The sequence below is a fragment of the Colobus angolensis genome, unplaced genomic scaffold (genome assembly GCF_000951035.1).
Source record: "Colobus angolensis palliatus isolate OR3802 unplaced genomic scaffold, Cang.pa_1.0 Scaffold51, whole genome shotgun sequence".
Classification (NCBI taxonomy): domain Eukaryota; kingdom Metazoa; phylum Chordata; class Mammalia; order Primates; family Cercopithecidae; genus Colobus; species Colobus angolensis.
The window spans coordinates 12,642,727-12,662,078 of record NW_012118599.1 but is presented as its reverse complement, the minus strand read 5'-3'; the positions used below and the strand labels follow the sequence as shown (position 1 = coordinate 12,662,078).

Genomic DNA, 19,352 nt, shown 5'->3' with positions numbered 1-19,352 from the left:
TGTTAGCCAGGATGGTCTCGAACTCCTGACCTCGTGATCCGCCCGTCTCGGCCTCCCAAAGTGCTGGGATTACAGGCTTGAGCCACCGCGCCGGGCCCGTAGACAGGGTCTTGCTGTGTTTGCGCAGGCTGGTCTTGCACTTCTGGCCTCAAGCAATCCTCCAACCTCAGTCTTGTAAAATGCCAGGATTATAGGCATGAGCCACCAAGCCTGACCCTCTTCTTTTGCTTTACTGCCTGTTTCCTCCACAAGAAGCAGGCTCCATGAAGGAGGGATTCTGTTTGGTGCCCGCCACGTTCTCAGTTGCTCAATTCATCAACAAACCAGCAGGGCCCAATTTAATTTAGAGGTCATTGCTAATGAAAGAAGTGATAGCAAAGGTCTCCACTGCTGAAATGATTTTCATAGGATGGTGCCGTGTCGTCCCAGTAGCCAGGGAGCCCTTCGTCAGTGCCCACTGTTGCCTGGCACACAGAGCCTATCTGAACACTCATGGCAATGAAGACGGCCTGATTTGGATCCTGGGTGGCCTTTCAGACAGTGAGTTCAGACTGGTGTTAGGGCACCCACACCAGGTTGCTGGGAGGGGCAAAACTACTCTTTTTTAAAGTAACAGAACCTCTGGAGCTTCCTGTCCTCTGTGAAATTATTTACTTATTTGAGACAGAGTCTCGTTCTGTCACCCAGGCTGGAGTGCAGTGGTGCAATCTCGGCCCACTGCAACCTCCACCTCCCAGGTTCAAGCGATTCTTCTGCTTCAGCCTCCCGAGTAGCTGGGACTACAGGCGTGTGCCACCACGCCTGATTAATTTTTTGTAATTTTAGCAGAGATGGGGTTTCACTGTGTTAGCCAGGATGGTTTTGATCTCTTGACCTCATGATCCTGCCTCGGCCTCCCAAAGTGCTGGGATTACAGGCGTGAACCACCATGCCTGGCCAGTGAAATAATTTCTCATGTGCAGTCACAGCCATAATTGCCCATGTCTTCTCATTCACCAAGGGGGTGTGTGTCTTTGGGCCCACTTCTGCCTTCCCTAGCCCATGTCTCCTTGTGTCATGTAGGGCCTGGCCCAGGTGATCCTCTTTGGCCCAGCTGCTTGGCCTCCAGCCTCTAGTCCTCGCTTCAGCCAGTGGGAAGGTTCTGCTGGCTCCTTCAGGGCTCCTGGCATTGCCTTTAGTCCACGTGGGTCCCCGGGCGGGCCTGGGTCAGAGCTGGCTGAGGGCATAGGCTCGGGCTGTACTGAGGGCAGCTTCCAGGTCAGTAGTGCTTCCGGTGCCTTGGGCCACCACTCGCGAGCCCCAGGCCTTGCCCCCCATGTGGCTGCACACTGCCAGTGCCCAGGCCTCTGCTGTGAAGGTGGGCATGGCACCCTAGGAACAGAATCAGAAGGGAAAGCGATGCAGAGTGGCCCTCCCTGCCAGCATCCACCCAAGGTACCCTCAAGAGTGGAGCTGAAGGTGATCAGCGCCCCCTTCCCAGCTGGGCATATGGTGGGGCAGTCGGGTGACAAGCTGGAGAAGGTTTGGGCTGGAAATGTGTGTGGGGAGGTTTATGAATGTGAACATCTGCTACTTGTTTACAAGGGATGTGAGGCCCGGGAGGGGTTGGTAATTAAGGAATCTCTGGTGCTTTCTGGAGTGGGGAGGGGCTGTTTTTAGGAACAAGGAGATTCCCCTATCCCTGTCCCGGAGTATTCTCATAGATACCTCCACCCAGCCTTGGCCCCTTTGTCTGGGAAGAATTAAAGGTGTAGAATCAGACAGCTGGACCAGGATGGGTATTAACGGGGGTGGTGGGCTGCTCTCCCACTTCCCTCACCTGGGCCACCTGACAGGCACACAGCACCTTCCCCATGGACTGGGGGCTGAGTAGGAGCACAGATGTGCTGGGGGCCTGCTCACACAGCTGCCGTACCACCTTCACCAGCACCTGGACCATGAAAGACAGATGGTGAGCCCATAGCTTCCCAGACCCCTAGCTACTTCCTGGTCGGGACTTTGCCCTTCTCAGACCCTGGGGCAGCCCCCGCTTGGCCAGCACTCACTGAGAGAGACTCAGCAGAGACTGTGTCCACAATCAGAGGCCCCTTCGAGTGCCGCTCCAGCAGCTCCTGAGTTTTCTTTGCAGCCTATGGGGCAGGAAGGATGAGCAGAGGGGTCAGGCTGAGAGGCAGGTTTCCAATTAGCCCCCACCTCTGAACTGAGACCCAGCTAAGCAATACCCTGATTCCCCCACCCACCCCAAAGGTCATCAGCTCTAGGCAGAGGGGGCAGGGACTCTGCCTAGGGTGGCCTCCTTTTTGGGTCCCACATGTGTCCTTCCTCACCTCCCTCACCACTTTCCTTTCATCATAGCTTCAGGCCCCTACAAATAGGTCGCTGAAGGTGAAAGGAGGAAGGTCAGAGCACAGATGGACCAGGAGTGGGCGGGAGAAAGGGGATCCACAGTGGAGGTGTAATCAGGGCTGAATGGCACTAATCAAGTCAGCAGGCTTCCGGGGTTGGGGGGCCTGAGCCAGACTTGGGAGTTGGGGGAGAAACACAGTTTGAAAGAGACAGAAGTGGGGGAATGGCCTGGGTGATGGTTCTCAGCTGGCGGGAGAAGGAAGAAGCTGCCACCACCCCATCCCCATGTCCTTGCACAGCCTCTGACTCACCCCCATGCCCCAGCCCTTGAGACTTCTCAGTATATGTGCTGGAGTGTCTCTGGGCACATGGGTGCAGCCAAACCTCCTCTCACCTGCCCCATCTGCAGCTTACGGATGGCAGTGTTGGCACGCCGCTGCAGCATCTTCAGTGTGGCCAGCAGCTCCTGCCGCTGCCACTGGGGCATCACAGAAGTGTCCACAGCCTATGGCCAGAAGCAGTGCATCACCCCTGCCCTTCCCTGAGCCATAGTCTCTGAGGTAGGGACCAGCAGGGCCAGGGAAGACACCCACCCTGTAGACAAACATCTGGGCCAGCAGGAGCCCAACCCGACTGGAGTGCTAGGGAGAGTCTCGAGGGGTCCAGGGAGGAATAGGGGAGTGAACAGGGCCAGGAGAGGGTGGGGAACAGCGCCACAGCAGGCGTGGCCCTCACTTCAATGAGTCGTCCTATGTCCTTGGACAGCCTCAGTGCCTCTGCCACATCCCGGCTCCCCTGACTCAGTCGCTCAGTGGCTGCTTTCACTTCCTGGGCCAGGTTCTGACCTAGCTCTCGGGCCTGCAGGGAAGGGACAGGAGGGTCAGGGCCGCCAGGCTTACATTCATCTCCCCAGGACAAGGCCTCTCATTACTGGTCAGGGACAAATAAGATATAACAATCAAGACCAATCGAGGCACCAGCACCAAATAAAACACATGCCAGCTGCCAACAGCTGATATGGCCACATTGGTGTGCAAGTATTAATACTGGCTCTGCTGCTGGGCACCCCTGAGCCCGAGCATGTCACCTGCCTGTGTCCCATGCACCCACTCAACCCAGAAGTTCCAGGCCCACTGGCAAGCTGACCTGCTGGGCCTGCTCCCCAGTGATGGCCAGCAGGCGGGTAGTGCCCTTGGAAAGCTGGCGGTCCCCGATGATAACCAGGTCCCCTACAGCCCCTGTACGTAACAGGTGCCTGTGGGAGGAAGGAGGGAACAGAAAGTCAGGGGGCATGACAGGAGACAAGGGAGAGGCCACAGTGCATCTCCCATCAAGGGCTGATGGCTCCAAAGACCAAGGGAAGGGCGAGGATCTGGGGCCCCTGGGCCAGGCAGCACAAAGGAGTGACTCACGTCCCACAGCATAGCTCCACAGAGGTCTGCAGTGCGGCTTGGGAGGCTGGGTCCAATGCATGGGCCACGGGTACCCCCACTGACACCACCCGTACAGGGTCTGGGTAAATCTGAGGTCAAGAGGGGACAGGCCCGTTAACTGCCAAAGGAGAAGGATAAAGCCTCCAGGTATGCCTGAAGGAGGCCCCAGATCTCCACCAAAAGGGCTTCCCCAACTCACTTCATCCAGAGAGCGCAGGCCAGGGACATGGGCAGTGAGCGCCAGGGGCACCTCCTCCATGTACACAGGCTTATCCTGCTGCACGGCCTCCTGCACAGTGTTCTCCACCGCCCGGAGCTGCTCTGGGGTCAATGTGGTCTGGAGGGGTGGGGAGGAAATGGAAAGACCAACATGCAGTCAGCCCCACACCTGTAACTGATGCACTGAAACATGGTCAATGTTCACTGAGCTATCCCCAGGTCCTAGAATAGTGGCTAGCACATGATAGGTGCTCAATAAACACTAGCTGAGCAGACAATTCTTTTCCTTAGAAAGCTATCTGGGAGTTGGGCTTACTGGAAGCTCCAGGCCTTTCACTAGGCACCAAAAGTTGAAGAAACAGAAAAAGGAGGCTGTACCCACATGGAGCTTACAAGGGGCAACCCAATGGAAGAGAGAACTACAGGATGAGGGGATGCAGGGGCAGGGAATAAGCAGGTGGGATGGGGATTAGCCAGCAAGTACTTCCTGGAGAAAGGATTTGAGCCAGATGTGTAAGAAGGGCAGGGAGACAGGGTGGCAGCAGAGAGAGAGGGCAGCCCAGTTTGAGCAAGAATGTCTCGGGTGACAGTAGAAACAAGGAAGGAGTGGCTGGAGGTGAAGGGAGGGCCCCTGCTGGAGGGCCTTCAGAATCCCACATCAGAGCTGGGTGAGGCCCTAGATACTCTGTAGCCTGACTCCTCACTGGTGCACCAGGAGCCCAAGGGGAAAGGACTTGCCCAGGGTCCCATAGTGATTGGGTGGCTGTGCTGGGCCTAGAGCCCAGGCCTCTAAGGGCAACCCGCTCACAGCAGGCTGTCTCTCTTTAAGCCTGTCACCTCACATGAAGCCTGTCTTTCTGTGCCGGGCTCACCTGGGTGGTCACATCCAAGCGCAGCTGCTCAGGATTGAGATGGGAGCCCTGCTGCTCTGTGCCAGGGCCCAGGGTCTGCCGCAGTGCCCAGTTCAGCAGGTGGGTGGCCGTGTGTTTCGCCATGCAGCCTAGACGCCAGGCCTGAAATACTTTTGTCACCCATGGTCCTGGGTGAGGGCAGGGGGTGGGGAGAGTGAAGGGCTGCAGGGTATTGGGAACAGTCAGGGAGGATCTTTACCTTATCCACATGTAGCTGCACCTGGTCCCCGATCTGCAGGCACTCAGGGGCTACTGCCTCATGCAGGATGAAACCCCCACAGACCTGGGCTCGGGCTACTGGGAACAGCACGTCCTGGGGGAGGGTAGGGGTCAGGGTGCCTGTAGCCTTTCCCTCCCCTTGGCTCCCACCCAGGCTTGGGTCTGCCACCCACAGAAATCAGCCTGGGTTGTGGTGGAGACTCACCTCTTGCCCTACCCGCACCAGGTAGCCGCGGTCTGAAGCCTGGCCCCCCTGTTCTGCGTAGAAGTTGGTCCTGTCCAAGAGGAGGCCACAGCGCTGGCCTTTCCCCACGGAGGCCACTGCTGTCCCGTCCTCTGTATACAGCTGCAACACCTGGGCCTCACAGGTGCCGAACTCTGCCAGGGAACAGAATGGTTATTAGTGGTGGGCATGGTTATTAGTGGTGGGCAGGGGCTGGGGACGTGAAGGTGGGTCTGCCTTGGGGCTAACAGGCACCCCGCAGGGCACTTCCAGCTGAGGGCCACAGAGACCCCTGGTGGCCATCTTGGGGAATACATAGGGGCTGGCAGCAACTATCTTGGACGTTCTTCTCAGTCACGGTCAGGCAAGCTTGTGGTGGCAGGACTCCGTCCAGGCTCTCACCATAACTTCCGTTGGGTCGCAGGGAGTAGTTGTACTTGGGGCTGTTGTCAGTTGGAGGCACTCCTTGGCGCTGCAGCTCCCCCAGTGCATGGACATCAAGCCACAATCCCTGCTTCTGAACTGGCTCAGCCTGCCGTGCCTGGTGCTGCAGGATGGGCATGGAAGAAGCACATGGAGAATGAAAGTGGGACTTCAGCCTCGCAGGGCCCTGTCCCTGCCACATAGCTGTGGACTCTGCAGCCCTTCTGGAATAAGAATTCAGGGCTTGGCTGGCTGCTAGAGCCCCTGGGCTGGTTGGTGAACCATCCATCATGTGGGATCCTCGGGATTAGGCCTTCTCGCCCACTGCTGCCCCTGGAAGGCCCCTCTCCAGGAAGCTGTGCTGGCTTCTGCTCCTGTGTTTAGCCCATTGGCTAGTGTTGCTTTCTACAGGTTGTGGCCTGAGGTTTTAGAAACCTCCCAGGTGAGGGGACAGATCTTATCTCAGACTCTTGATTACTCTCAATATCCACAGCTCTTCCCCCAGGAGCTCAGGGCTGGGGAAAGGGTGTCCCAACAGAACCCAGCATGGGGGTGCCACAGCTTGTACCTGGGCCGCCTCCTGGGCCAACCGCTCCAGTCCAGTGGAGTCCAGCTGGACCCCTTTCTCCTCCAGCATCAGCTCTACCATGTCCAAGGGGAGCCCCAGGTCTCCAGACAGTGACAAGGACCAGGCCACTTCAGCTTCAAGAAAGGAAGACAAAGAGTGTTGATAAGGGGAGCGATTAGACAAAGAAGGGGAGAAAAATAAGGTCCAGGGCCCTTCTAACCATGCAGAAGCCACCAGATGCCAAACACAAATACCCCCTCCATACTGGGTAGCCTCAGGAGAGGGGTCACATTCAGGGTTCATGCCTCAAGGCCAGAGCTGGGGGTAGTCCAGGGTACTCCCTGGGCACAGGTCATTTCAAGGGAGGAGGGAAGCTCAGTCTATGCATGAAGCCAACCTAGGAAAGCAGGAAGCAGGGCTAGCTGGGCAGTGTGGACACAGGGAGAGGCAGGGTGGTGTTCCTGCTGCAGAGGGGTCTGGGTATGGAAGGAGAGTCCAGGGAGAGAGGAACATTGGGCAGAGGTTGGGGGTGGACATGAGGCAGGGGGCTGGCCCAGAGCTCCCTCCTCTGCCCACCCTGGCGAGTCTCAGCAAGTCCCTTGTGCATGGGCTAGGTATCCCACTGACCAGGGAACATATCTGAAGGTCCCAGGGTCCTCAGCGTCCGATCAATGATCCGCCGACCCCGCTCCAGGGAGGCCAGGAAGGCTGCCTCGTCCTCTAACACCAGGTCGGCAATCTGAACCAGACAGAGCAGAAGCGGAGCTGGGTCTCCTTGGAAGGAGGGTCTCTCTCCACAACTCTCCCATCAACCCCTTTCTCTCCCACCGGAATCCAGTACCTGGGCTGAGTTCCTTTGCAGTTCTGGATAAGCATCTCCCTGGGGGAGGTGGAGAGGGCTGAGGAGGTGTGAAAGGCAACCAACGCACCCCCACCTTCCCACCCTGGGCCTCCCTGAGGACACCTGCCCTGGAGGCTCAGACACATTGAGGGGCTGGGAGAGGGACTAAAATGGGGAACTGGTTTCCCTGTAGGGTGGCAGAAGGGGGTCATGAGGTCAAAGGCTCAGCAGTTTGGACAAGGAGCCTCAAGTTTTCCTGCTTCTTGTAAGCAAGGACAGCTTTCTTAGCTTGCTGATAGGATGCTGGGCTGGACATTTAGGGTGGGGACCTCTGGGCACCCAGGCTGGGGGCACTGTCTAGGCTCAGTGGTAGGCTCCCCAAAGTGCCCAGGGAGGCCCACAGTGGAGAAGAAGCTCTGTCCTTACCAATATCTCCACCACTACAGGCACCAGGCTGCCTAGGAAGCCAGGTGGTGCCTTTAAGATCTCCATGGAGAAACGCACAGCTCGACGGAGGATCCGACGAAGAACCAGCCTAAAGGGGTTCAGAGCCCAGACATGAACCCCTAGCAGCTCATGGTCAGCAATATGGGGAGTGAGAAGGACAAGATCCACAGTGTGTGTTCCCACCCCAAACCTCTCCCTCTCCCCATTCCTCCTGCTGGCTCAACCAGACCCACCTCTCCTCTTCCTTCCCTCCTCCACCTGCAATCCCCAGCAGCCCCTGTCCTCTCTGTAGCCCTTCCAGACTCACGGGGCACCTGACATCCCAGGGAAGACGCCATCAGAGATGCAGACACTGAGTGTGCGGATGTGGTCAGCCACCACGCGGTACGCTGTGTCTGTGCGCCCCTCGTCTGCCACCCCTACCCGGCCCAAGTAAGGGGGTGCCCTGCAGCCCTGGGAAGCAGGAGAGAAAGAGTAAGCCAGTGGCCCTGCCTGAACTGGCCCAGGCAGGTGCTCTTTATCGCTTCTAGAGCATCTGCCCTCAGCCCTAAAGCCAACCACATCCAGAATGGCCTTGCCAGTCCAGTCCTGGGCTGAGAAGCCTCACGGATGAGCAGAAGCCAGGCCCTGCCCTCATGGGGCTCATATTTGGTGCTACAAGTGAACATATCTGTGATCATTTACTGAATTTCTACTATTAGAACTGGGTGAGAACTTGAACAACATGACCTCTAATCCCCAAAACAGCCCATTCCAGGAGGTATTAGTATCCTTGCTTTACAGAAGAGGAAGCTGAGGCTCAGAGGAACTCAGTGCCACAAGGCTACCCAGCTCTCAAGGAGCAGATCTGAGATCTCAGCCGGGCCTGTCGGACTCCAGGTGCTCTCCACTACCTGTTCTTGCCTCTCCCATCTTTTGTGGGGGTAGGCAGGGAGAGAGAGTGTAAACTATATACACAGAAATGCTCCAAAGCAGCGAGCTTGATTCACCTAGCTCCAAACCTCTCTCTTCCCCAAACTTCTTCATCTAACAGTCATGCCATTCACTGTGTTGCTCAAATCAATTGTCTGGGAGCCATCTTTTCATTCTTTCCCCTACCCATTGTAATCCATCCGTGGGTCCTTTTGCTTCTACCTCCATGAGATCTCTCAACTCAATCTACTTGTTTCTACTTCCACTGCTGTTAGCCGAAGTCATGCCCTGTGGTTCTTGCCTGGATCGATAATAGCCTCCCAATTGATTCCTAAGTTTCTGCTCTCATCTCTCTCCAGTTCATCCTCCACACAGCAACAGGAGTAGGCTTTTAAAAGTGTACATCATGCTGGGCGCGGTGGCTCACACCTGTAATCACAACACTTTGGGAGGCTGAGGCAGGTGATCACCCAAGGTCAGGAGTTTCAAACCAGCCTGGCCAACTTGGTGAAACCCCATCTGTACTAAAAATATACAGATTTTTTGTGTGACGGTGGGTGGCTGTAATCCCAGTTACTCTAGAGGCTGAGGCATGAGAATCACTTGAGCCCAAGAGGCAGAGGTTGCAATGAGCTGAGATCATGCCACTGCACTCCAGCCTGGGTGACAGAGCAACTCTGTCTCAAAAAAAAAAAAAAAAAAAAGAAGGGTTCTCAGTGGGGAGTGGCATGATCTGATGCACATTTTTATTTATTTATGTTTTTTGAGATGAAGTCTCACTCTGTTGCCCAGGTTGGAGTGCAGTAGCATGATCTCAGTTTATTGCAACCTCCACCTCCTGGGTTCAAGTGATTCTCCTGTCTCAGCCTCCTAAGTGGCCGGGACTACAGGTATGTGTCAGCACGCCTTGCTGATTTTTCTATTTTTTAGTAGACAGGGTTTTGCCATGTTGGCCAGGCTGGTCTCCAACTCCTGACCTCAAGCGAACCACCTCCCTCTGCCTCCCCAAGTGCTAGGATTACAGGCGTGAACCACCGCGCCCAGCCCTTAGAACCCTTCTTGCCACTCTGAGAATCAAAGCCCCACTTTGGACTTCAAGGCCCACAAGACTGAACTCTGCCCTCTTGTCTGTGGTAGACTGTTCACAAAAATGGCCCTTTCCTATGCATATGCCACTTTAAAAAATGGGACTTTACAGCTGTTTCCCATCAAGGGACAGACTCTGTTTCTCCATCCCCTGAATCTGTGCTGGCTTTGTGACTTGCTTTGGCCCACAGAATACACTGGAAACAACACTGTTCTAAGCCTATGTGTCTGCTCTCTGTCTTGGAACCTTGCTGAGCTGTGATGTGGACAAGCCCAGACCAACCAGCTAGGTGATGACAGACACATGGCCCAGTCACCCCTACTGCCTCCAAACTGACAGCCAGCCAAGCCCCAGAGGAGGAGCTGCCTCTCAGCTGACCACAGATGGATAAGTGAGCTCACACAAGACCAAAGAATGAGCCAGCTAAGCCCAGCCTAAACTCTAGCTCACAGACTCAGGGGGCAAATACATGGTTGGTGATTAAGCCACAGAGCATTAGGGTGGTTTGTTATACAGCAAAAGCTAACTGATACATGTTCCTATTATATCCCATGGGATTCTTCTTTAGCTGGCTGGCCACCTTTTTGTTTCTGGCACATGTCAAGCCCTTTCTTGGGGGGCAATGGGGAGGGTATAAGCTATACACATATGGAAATGCTCCAAAGCAGAGAGCTTGATTCACCTAGCTCCAAAGCTCTCTCTTCCCCAGGCTTCATCGCAGTAAACAGTCATGCCATTCACTGTGTTGCTCAAGCCAATAGCCTGGGAGCCATCTTTGATGCCTCTTTCCCCTCCCCATCTAATCCATCAGTATCAAGGTCCTTGGTACCTGCTGTCCCCTCTGCCTGGAAAGAGCTTCTTGTGGCTGACTCCTCCTTCTTCAGGGCTCAGCTCAAAGGTCATCTTCTTGGTGAGCCTTCCCTAAGTACCTTATCTAAGATTCCTCTGTACCCCTCCTTCCTCCTAGTTACTTTCACCCTTGTTTACTGCCTGCTCACAATCTGTAAGCTATTACTTTGTTCTTTAACACATTTGTTGTCTATCTCTCATGCTAGCATATAATCTCCATGATCTCTTTCCTGCTTACTGCTGTGTCTTCTGTACCAAACACAAAGGACTTAACATAAAGCAAGCACTCAACAAGTATTTTCTGAATAAATGAAAGAGATAAGGAGTTAGGAGGAACAGCAGGGAATAAGTAATGAATCCCAGTGTCTTGCTTGACGTCTTGGAATTCTTGGTCGGTTATTGTCCTCAGATGCTGAGAACACTCTTGAGTTCTCAACAAAGATGGAATGCAATGGGGCTGAGGGCTGTGATGAGCAAGCTGGAGGGCTTCTGGAAGGGAAGAGGCACTCACCTGCTGTATGGCGTGGAGCAGCGGGGAAAAGAGGTCAGTGTCATAGGTGGAGTGTTTGCCTTGCAGCACAGCCACCAGCCTTTCCAGGCCCATTCCTGTGTCCACATGCCACTGGGGCAAGTGCTGCAGGCTTCCATCGGCCTCTCTGTCCAGGGAAGGTGTGCAAGGTGAGGCCCCATCCAGGATTACAGGTGTGAGATGCCCAAGTGGAGTAGAGAAATGTTGGGTGGCGGGGAGCCCAAAGGGGCTGACAATGGGAGGAACCAGACAATCAGTATCTTCCCCTGCCACCCTGCAACAGCAGATGATGATGGCCTTGGGGTCCCGTCCTTTCTCATATAGAGCTATCTCCACTCTCACCCCTGCTTGGGCCCTTGCCTGGGCAGCAGACATCCCATCTTGGGACAGAATTCTTTGCCCCTAGAAAAACATGTCAAGGCTAGAAGAAAATCTGAGATCATCAAGTTCAACAGAGAACAGCAGTGACTTGTTTAAGCTGTCACAGGCAAAGACTACAATTAAATCAGTTATTATCTATAAGGTGATGAGAATTGTGCCTGGCACATGGTAAGCATCATTTACGTGTTTGTTTTTATATGAAACAGATCAAAGTCTTCTAATTGCCACCTTTTCCACTTCTAGCCAGGGATTCTCGTCCTGCTTCAGCACCCCCTTACCTGTTGTGTTGCATGAAGACCAGGTTCCAAAGTTCTACCAGCTGGGGGGCTCCCACCCCACCAGCAAGGTCATAGTGGATCTCAGTACAGGGTCCACAAGGGCCGGTATCCCCCATCTCCCAGAAGTTCTCTTGTGGTCCAAAGGAAAGCACACGAGTAGCAGGCACCCTGGGGAGAAAGGCAGGCGAGTGGTGGGAGATAGACAGACCCAGAAGCTGGGACCCTCTCTGCCATGACAGCCCCTCCCTCAAGTCGAAGCTCAGCAAGAGGAAGAACAGGTCTAAGTCCACAGTATCCTGGAATGAAATGCTGAGACTCTGAGGATTGGTGCTGGTAGTCTCCATTATCCTGTCCTCCTGCCCTCCAGGAATGAACATAAGTAGGGGGTTGACTTACCCTAAGCTCAGCCAAATGTCCCTGGTCTCCAGGTCTGGCTCCAGCCCTGCCTTAGGGTCACCATCAAAGTAGGAGACCCAGAGCTTTTCTGCAGGGATCCCATAGACCTGAGTCAGCAGTTCCCAGGCCATGCTACATGCCTCCTCCTGCAGCAGAAACCAGCATGGGGTGGGGGAAGGAAGATGGGTGAGACGGAGACCCCACTGAAGTAATCAAGCCACATGAGTTTAGCTCCCCACTTAAGACAGAAGCATTTCTGTGGCCATCTTGTTCCCAGAATAAGCCATGAACCATTACTGCCTCTGAGTGTTTACTGCCCAGAAAGCTTCCCCTTCTTCTAAATCCTATCTTCTTTCAAGTCCCAGAACAAGTCCCACTTTCACATGAAATTCACTGCCTACTCTAGCCTGGAGTGATCTTTAACTTTAGTAACTACCTTAGCATTGCTATTTGACTATTTACTCAAACAACAATTTTTGAGTAGTCATTAGGCAGGAAGCAGAGTCTCTGCCCTTCAGGGACTTACAATCCAATCAGAGAAGCGAGGTAATTCCTGTTACACCTGCTCAACTAGCACTTTGCCTCCACATCTGGTATTAGGCCCTGCCTAAGCAGCAGACAGTACAATGGAAACAGGACAAACTGACTCCCTTCTTGGCTGATCAATGCTCCCTAGAGACTCACCTTAAAATATTCACCCCCAAAGGCCCAATTGCCAAGCATTTCAAAGAAGGTATGATGGGAAAGGTCTCGACCCACATCTTCCAGGTCGTTATGGCGTCCTCCAGCTCTCACACATTTCTGGCTGTTGGCCACACGTCGGAAGCCTGCCATTTCGCTTCGTGGATCCACGGTGCCCAGAAAGATTGGCTTGAACTGGAAGCACATGGTGGGGAGGAGGAGAGGGATATCTCAATTTCTCAGTAGAAGGGAAATGTGGGGAGTGGGGATAGGGATGGCTGTTCAGACCGAAGGCTGATGGTGCCGCTGAGAGTGCACTGTAATCTTGGTCTAGGAGGACAACCTGGGAGCCTGGAGACAGCCATCTCTGGTATGTGGGGAGCACAGAAGAGGTAAATAAATCATGAACCGGAGACCCTCTGCTAGTAAAATGGGCAAGGTAAAAGGAGGAATGTGTTGGGAGCTGGAAACAGGGCACTGAAATGTGGCATCCTCCGTCTCGGCTTCTTCAACCACACCCAATAACTTCAGGGTACAAAACTAAGACTTATTTAGTAGGGATCCCAGACGGCCTCTAAGGTTAACTTACGCCGCCCCTATTTTACAGATGAGGACAATGAAGTCTAGAAAAGGTAAGTGGCTGATAAAAATCAAAAGCTTAGAGAATAGTACTCAGCACCCAACAGGTGATCAGTAAATATTTAATGAAAGCGTTAGCTTTATTTAAAGAGCGAATAGTAGCCAGGCGCCGTGGCTCAAGCCTGTAATCCCAGCACTTTGGGAGGCTGAGACGGGCGGATCACGAGGTCAGGAGATCGAGACCATCCTGGCTAACACGATGAAACCCCGTCTCTACTAAAAACACAAAAAACTAGCCGGGCGAGGTGGCGGGCGCCTGTAGTCCCAGCTACTCCGGAGGCTGAGGCAGGAGAATGGCGTAAACCCGGGAGGCGGAGCTTGCAGTGAGCTGAGATCCGGCCACTGCACTCCAGCCCGGGCGACAGAGCAAGACTCCGTCTCAACAACAACAACAACAACAACAACAAAAAAGAGCGAATAAATGAAATGGGATTTACCCCACCAGTCTGCCCCCACGGGATTCCACTCCAGCCATTTCTGGACCCAATACTCAATTCCAATTCAGAAGTTCCCAGTTCAAGCCCTCCCCAAGCCCTCCCTATACTCTGAGTGCCGTAACCCCATCACTTTACCCAACCAAGCACCGCCCTCTTTCCCCAAAAGCTACGAACTCCGCCTCTCGCTTCTTTTGCCCAATCCTGCAGCGTCTTTCTCACCGGAAAACTCACAAGCTCCGCTCCCTATCAGTATGGTTCGGCCCTCACCTGGTTCATGCCCGCGTTGACAAAAAGCAAACTGGGGTCGCCGCGGGGCCGCACGGAGGCGGAGGGCACCAGCCGGTGGCCATGGCGGTCCCGAAAGAAGTTCAGAAAGGCGGCCCTCACGGCCGAGGCCTTGGCTGCAGGGGGCTCGGATGAGAGCGGCCGATGGCTGGGGCCCCGCCATGCGGGCGACCTTCGAATGGCCCGCCGCAGTCGCCGGGCTGCTGCTGCCACGGACGCTGCCATCTTAGCTCCGGGCAGTGACTTTACGGGGTCAAAGAGTGACGAGGGAAGGAAGCCAGGCGTTTCCTACAGCGGCCCCTGGCTGTAGGAGGACTCAGGGGGCGGCTCTGCCGCCGGTGTGGAAGTAATCGATTGGGTCGCTGGCAGAAGTCGATCTAGCACAGCGCCTGGCACATAGTAGGTTTTTAATTCATTCGGCATTAAACACATATTCAGAGCCTAGTATGTGCTAGGCATTGTTCTGGGCGTTTAGGGTACAAAATTAACAAAATGCCCTGCCCATTGAAATCTGTATTCTAGCAGTAATTGCTGTTGTGCTTATTAGTTTTGCAAAATTACAAATGGGGTTGCAATAAACAAGTGTGGATTCAACTTCGTGTGTGTGTGTATGTGTGTGTGTGTTTTGTGTGGGTGTTTCCAGGTTGAGGGAAGAAGGCAGAGAGTGACAGAGGAGTATCAGCATCCATTCAAGAGGTATTCAACAAATAGTTTTTGAAGACCTAGTATGTGCTAGGCAACGTTCTAGGCATTTGCCAGTTCCCTTGGACCTTAGCATCAGACACCGCCATTTTGCCCTTGAAGCAGGAGTCTATAGGAGAACACAGAAACCAAACAGCATCTGCTATATTATTAATTGCCTAACATTTGGTCTGGTCATTTGCCTGGGGATCAGGGAGAATCCAGGTCGTCAAGGCAGGAGGAAGCTGTTGGCTGATAGCTGCAGAGATTTCACTCTCTAAGCCTTCTAATGCACTGAGGTTTTGTGTGTTTTCGTTTAAGGTAAGAGATATACCTGTCCTACCTCTCCCTTCTGTCTTTCCATAGTAGCAGCTGTGACCCTGAAGCCAACAGGCCCTTGTGGATGCAATCAGGATGCTCATGGGGTTTCTCATGATGCCCTTGGCTTGGAAAATTAAACAGATTGGGAAGAGAGAAGAGAATCTGCCAAGCTAAAACTCAATAGAAGTTCCAGTGCTGAGGTCAGTGTAATAATGGAGAAGGCCTTAACCATCCAGGTGGTCTGTTTTAGCCACCATTCTGTGTGTGTTAAGTTATTTGGGGTCTTTGGATACATAGTTTCTTTGGGGAATCTACATTGGACTTGAATTTCTATAGTGATAGTAAATTCTCAACTTTGTATTCTGACAGCACCTATAACTCCTATTCCATGATCCCCTTTTTCTCCCTTTGCCCACATAGATTAAAGGTATTGTTTTGAAAGTGTGTTTGGCCTATTTTGGTTTTTCCAGTGTTTCTGGAACAGGAAGCTAAAATCAGCTGGGGATTTCTGCGAGATTGATGATTTTTGTTTTGTTTTGTTTTGTTTTTTAGATGGAGTTTCGCTCTTGTTGCCCAGGCTGAAATACAATAGCGCAATCTTGGCTCACAGCAACCTCCGCCTCCTGGGTTCAAGCAATTCTCCTGCCTTAGCCTCCTGAGTAGCTGGGATTATAGGCATGCGCCACCATGCCTGGCTAATTTTGTATTTTTAGTAGAGATGGGGTTTCTCCATGTTGGTCAGGCTGGTCTTGAACTCCCGACCTCAGGCGATCTGCCTGCCTCGGCCTCCCAAAGTGCTGGGAATACAGGCATGAGCCACCGCGCCCAGCTGAGATTGATGATCTTTAGACAAGACTGTGAAATTATTTCCCAAACTGAGATGGGAGTGTTTTGCCCTACAAACCTGGTGGGGCCTCTACTCAGTACTGACATCAACTGTTTTTTTTCAGATTTTGCCCAGAAAGTCATTGTGTTATATTAGAAACTCCAAACATGGATCTAGTATGGAGCCATATAATTTTTTAAAACAGCTTTATTGAAATATAATTTACACACTATACAATTCACCCATTTAAATAAAGTATACAGTTCAATGCCTTTTAATATATTTACGTAGAATTGCCCAACCATCACCACAATCCCTTTTAGAACATTTTCATTACTTCCAAATGAAACCCCAAATCCTTTAGCCATTAACCCCCAATCGTCTTATCCCTCCTAGCCCTTGGCACTAATCTACCTTCTGTCTCTACAGACTTGTATATTCTGGACATTTCATGTAAATGGAATCATGTAATATGTAGTTCTTTGTAACTGGCTTCTTTCACATAAAATAATGTTTTCAAGGTTCATCTGTGTTGTAGCATGTACCTTGGATTTTTAAAAAAATGTTTTTAGTTGTTTTCTGTTTGAAGTAGGTTTTTCTCTCATCTTATTTTGTCTTTGCCACTAAAAATGATAATTTTCTTTTCTTTAAATGTGGTGCTGTTTGGTGAATCAATAGGTTCTTTTTAACATTTCCCAGTGAAGCAAAGTGGTTCATCTAGGATTGGGATGTGTCTGTTCTGGTTTGCAACTGTCATCTGATGAGGAAGTTAAACTGAAGGCCTGCAGCTTCCCAAGATAGATGGAGGTGGAGAAAACTCATCAGACAGGGAAGTTACCAACCCTGGGAACTTCTCTGAAGGGTAGTGATCCACTGTCTCAGTATTTGTGGGAATTTCATTTTGAGGTTTAACGTGCAAATGGGGGTCTGCTTTTTGGGAGTTACTCAGCTGGGTTTTGTGAGCAACGTTTGGGGTGCTCCTTTCATTGTTTAAGACAGTGGTGTTTTATCTTCCCTGGAGTTGGGATTTTCCCTTATGTCGCCATTTGACCTACTTATCTTGGTACGTTCAAGGCATCCAGCCATTCTTTGTGCTCTCCCTTTCACTTGTTTAAAAGATGTAACACTCTTTTTCTAGGAGTAGAAAGTGTCCTTTCTGATTTCCCCATTGGCTTTGAGAGCAAGACCCCAAGATCGGTGAGACATTCTGTCCTGGATTGATGGTCAGAGAAGATAGGAGGGAATTTTCACTCTTACTGAGCATGGGGAACTCAACTTTGGGAATTTCCTCTTATAAATCATAAAAGCAGTCTTTTAGCATCTAGGTTAAAAAGTCAACCTACGAGAGGTGTTTCTGGTTTGATGTGTTTATTTATGGCATTGGCTTATCTGGATTGTGAAAGCAACCAACACTTGTCAAACATTAATATGCATATGGATCTCCTGCTATCTTGTTAAATATGCAGACTATGATCCGGTAGGTCTGGAGTGGGTGAAATTCTGCATTTCTAGCAGGCTCCCCGGTGATGCTGCTGCTGCTGCATCAAGACCATACCTTGAGTGGCAAGGATGTAGTAAAGGACTCGTGAGGGGAGTCTGGACACAGGCTTTAGGAAACGTTCTTTTGTCTGGTCCTGGGGCCTAAGACTTAGGTGCCTTTAGGGTCTCCCTTTCTCCTAGGAGGGGTGCTCACCCAGAGTTGGTGGGTGTAGCTGGGAGCTCATCGTGCGCAAGAACACTTGCCCCCCTCCCTCCCCCAGCTTCTTAGGGCAGTGAGGGTGGTGACTGCGTCTGCCTGTGGCTTGGAGACATGGAGGTTAATGTGGACCAGGGTGGAAGGGGAACGGTTACCGTGGGAATCTGGCAAAGTCATCAGGGCACACCAGTGGCTGTTGGAGCCCCCGGATCAGGAATTCAAGTATTGGTGAACCCTTGAGAGTCTCAATTCTAGAGGTTTATCCTTATGCATTAAAAAAAATACTGTAGTTACATTTTATCTATTTTTATTTTATTTTATTTTTATTATTTTTGAAAGAGATGAGGTTTCGCTATGTTGCCCAGGCCAGTTTTTAACTCCTGGTGTCAAGTGTTCCTCACGCCTCGGCCTCCAAGGTAAACATTTTAAATGGTTATAGAAATACCTACATAACAACTTCGATTTTGCCTCTTGGCCTGGAAAGCCTAAAATATTTAATATGTGGCCCTTTTTATAAAAAGTTTGCCAGACACTACAATAGAGATTTTTTAAAAATCACACCATAAAACATAGATGCAGAAAATCAACCAAAACAAATGTTGACTTGTTTCAGTGTTGTTGATTCAAAGGCAGACATCTTTGTGTCCACCACCCAGGTCTTGAAATAGAACTTTGCAGCCACCCCACGGCCCCCCCATGGATTCTGCCCTGCCCCCAACCATCTTCCTTCTCCCAAAGGTGACCATTACCCTGACTTTCATAGTAATCACTGCATTTTTTTTTGTTTTGTTTTGAAATGGAGTTTCATTCTTGTTGCCCAGGCTGGAGTGCAATGGTGCGATCTTGGCTCACTGCAACCTCTGCCTCCCAGGTTCAAGCAATTCTCCTACCTCAGCCTCCCGAGTAGCTGAGATTACTGGCACCCACCACCATGCTTGGCTAATTTTTGTATTTTTAGTAGAGTCGGGGTTTCACCATGTTGGCCAGGCTGGTCTCGAACTCCTGATCTCAGGTGATCCGCCCACCTCGGCCTCCCAAAGTGCTGGGATTACAGGTGTGAGCCACCGAGTTTGGCCTGCATTGCATTTCTTTACAGTTTATCACTCAAATGTACATCCTTAGACGTTATAGGCTTGCACGTGTTTTAAAAAAGCATATCGACTTGATATTTTACATCTTTTTATCGATAGGTTCCATCTCCATCCTTTTCCTTAGAGTATATCTATTGCATAGCTAGGGAGATTTGATCTGTGGTTTCCCACAGTCTAAGTTTTTGCTGACTGCATATTCGACATTCAACTCACATTCAACATGTTCCTCTGTCTTCTCTATTTCATGCAAATTAGCACCTGGATGTAGAGATTTGATTAGACACAATTTTGAATCCCTTTGGCAAGACCATAGATGCTCCTTCACCAGAGCGTGCATCAATGTTTGGTTGTCTGTATTTCTGTGATCTTAGCAGGCCCTGATAACATAATGCCTATATCTGTTAACTCACTGGAAGGTGCAACGTGGTGATATGTTAATTCTATCATCTCTTTTTCATTTATTAATCGGAGTCTTTTTGTGAAGAGATGCTTCCCCTAATCAATTATTTGTTAACCAGTGGTATAGTTAATGTAGAAAAGGCTACATGCTTGATTTTTCCCCCTTTGATTATCAGTGTTCAAGATAATGAATTTGTTCCTATCACTCTCCAAAAGTGAGCTATTATTATATTT

The 19,352-nt window shown here is 51.5% G+C and overlaps 1 protein-coding gene across 1 annotated transcript; it reads right to left on the bottom strand.

The window, feature by feature from the left end:
• Positions 1-98: 98 nt before the first annotated feature.
• On the bottom strand, positions 99-14,363 carry AARS2 (alanyl-tRNA synthetase 2, mitochondrial). The gene is made up of 22 exons (XM_011960332.1): positions 14,087-14,363; positions 12,747-12,938; positions 12,063-12,208; positions 11,667-11,834; positions 10,990-11,134; positions 7,938-8,083; positions 7,610-7,718; positions 7,184-7,222; positions 6,970-7,081; positions 6,343-6,476; positions 5,754-5,898; positions 5,334-5,506; positions 5,109-5,222; positions 4,871-5,011; positions 3,979-4,116; positions 3,759-3,868; positions 3,493-3,601; positions 3,082-3,204; positions 2,741-2,851; positions 2,046-2,129; positions 1,820-1,930; positions 99-1,371 (listed from the first exon to the last, which is right to left on the bottom strand). The coding sequence occupies exons 1-22, from the start codon at positions 14,327-14,329 to the stop codon at positions 1,207-1,209; spliced, it is 2,958 nt and encodes a 985-aa protein (XP_011815722.1). The 5' UTR covers positions 14,330-14,363; the 3' UTR covers positions 99-1,206.
• Positions 14,364-19,352: the final 4,989 nt, after the last annotated feature.

What these genes read in the sequence shown, in the direction of transcription:
- AARS2 (XM_011960332.1), bottom strand. Translation starts at nt 14,329, where the DNA reads ATGGCAGCGTCCGTGGCAGCAGCAGCCCGGCGACTGCGGCGGGCCATT. An exon ending in TGGCCCAGGAGGCGGCCCAG is followed by an intron (nt 5,899 to 6,342) that starts GTACAAGCTGTG and finishes CCCATCCTGCAG; the next exon opens with CACCAGGCACGGCAGGCTGA. An exon ending in GCGACCCAACGGAAGTTATG is followed by an intron (nt 5,507 to 5,753) that starts GTGAGAGCCTGG and finishes GTTCCCTGGCAG; the next exon opens with AGTTCGGCACCTGTGAGGCC.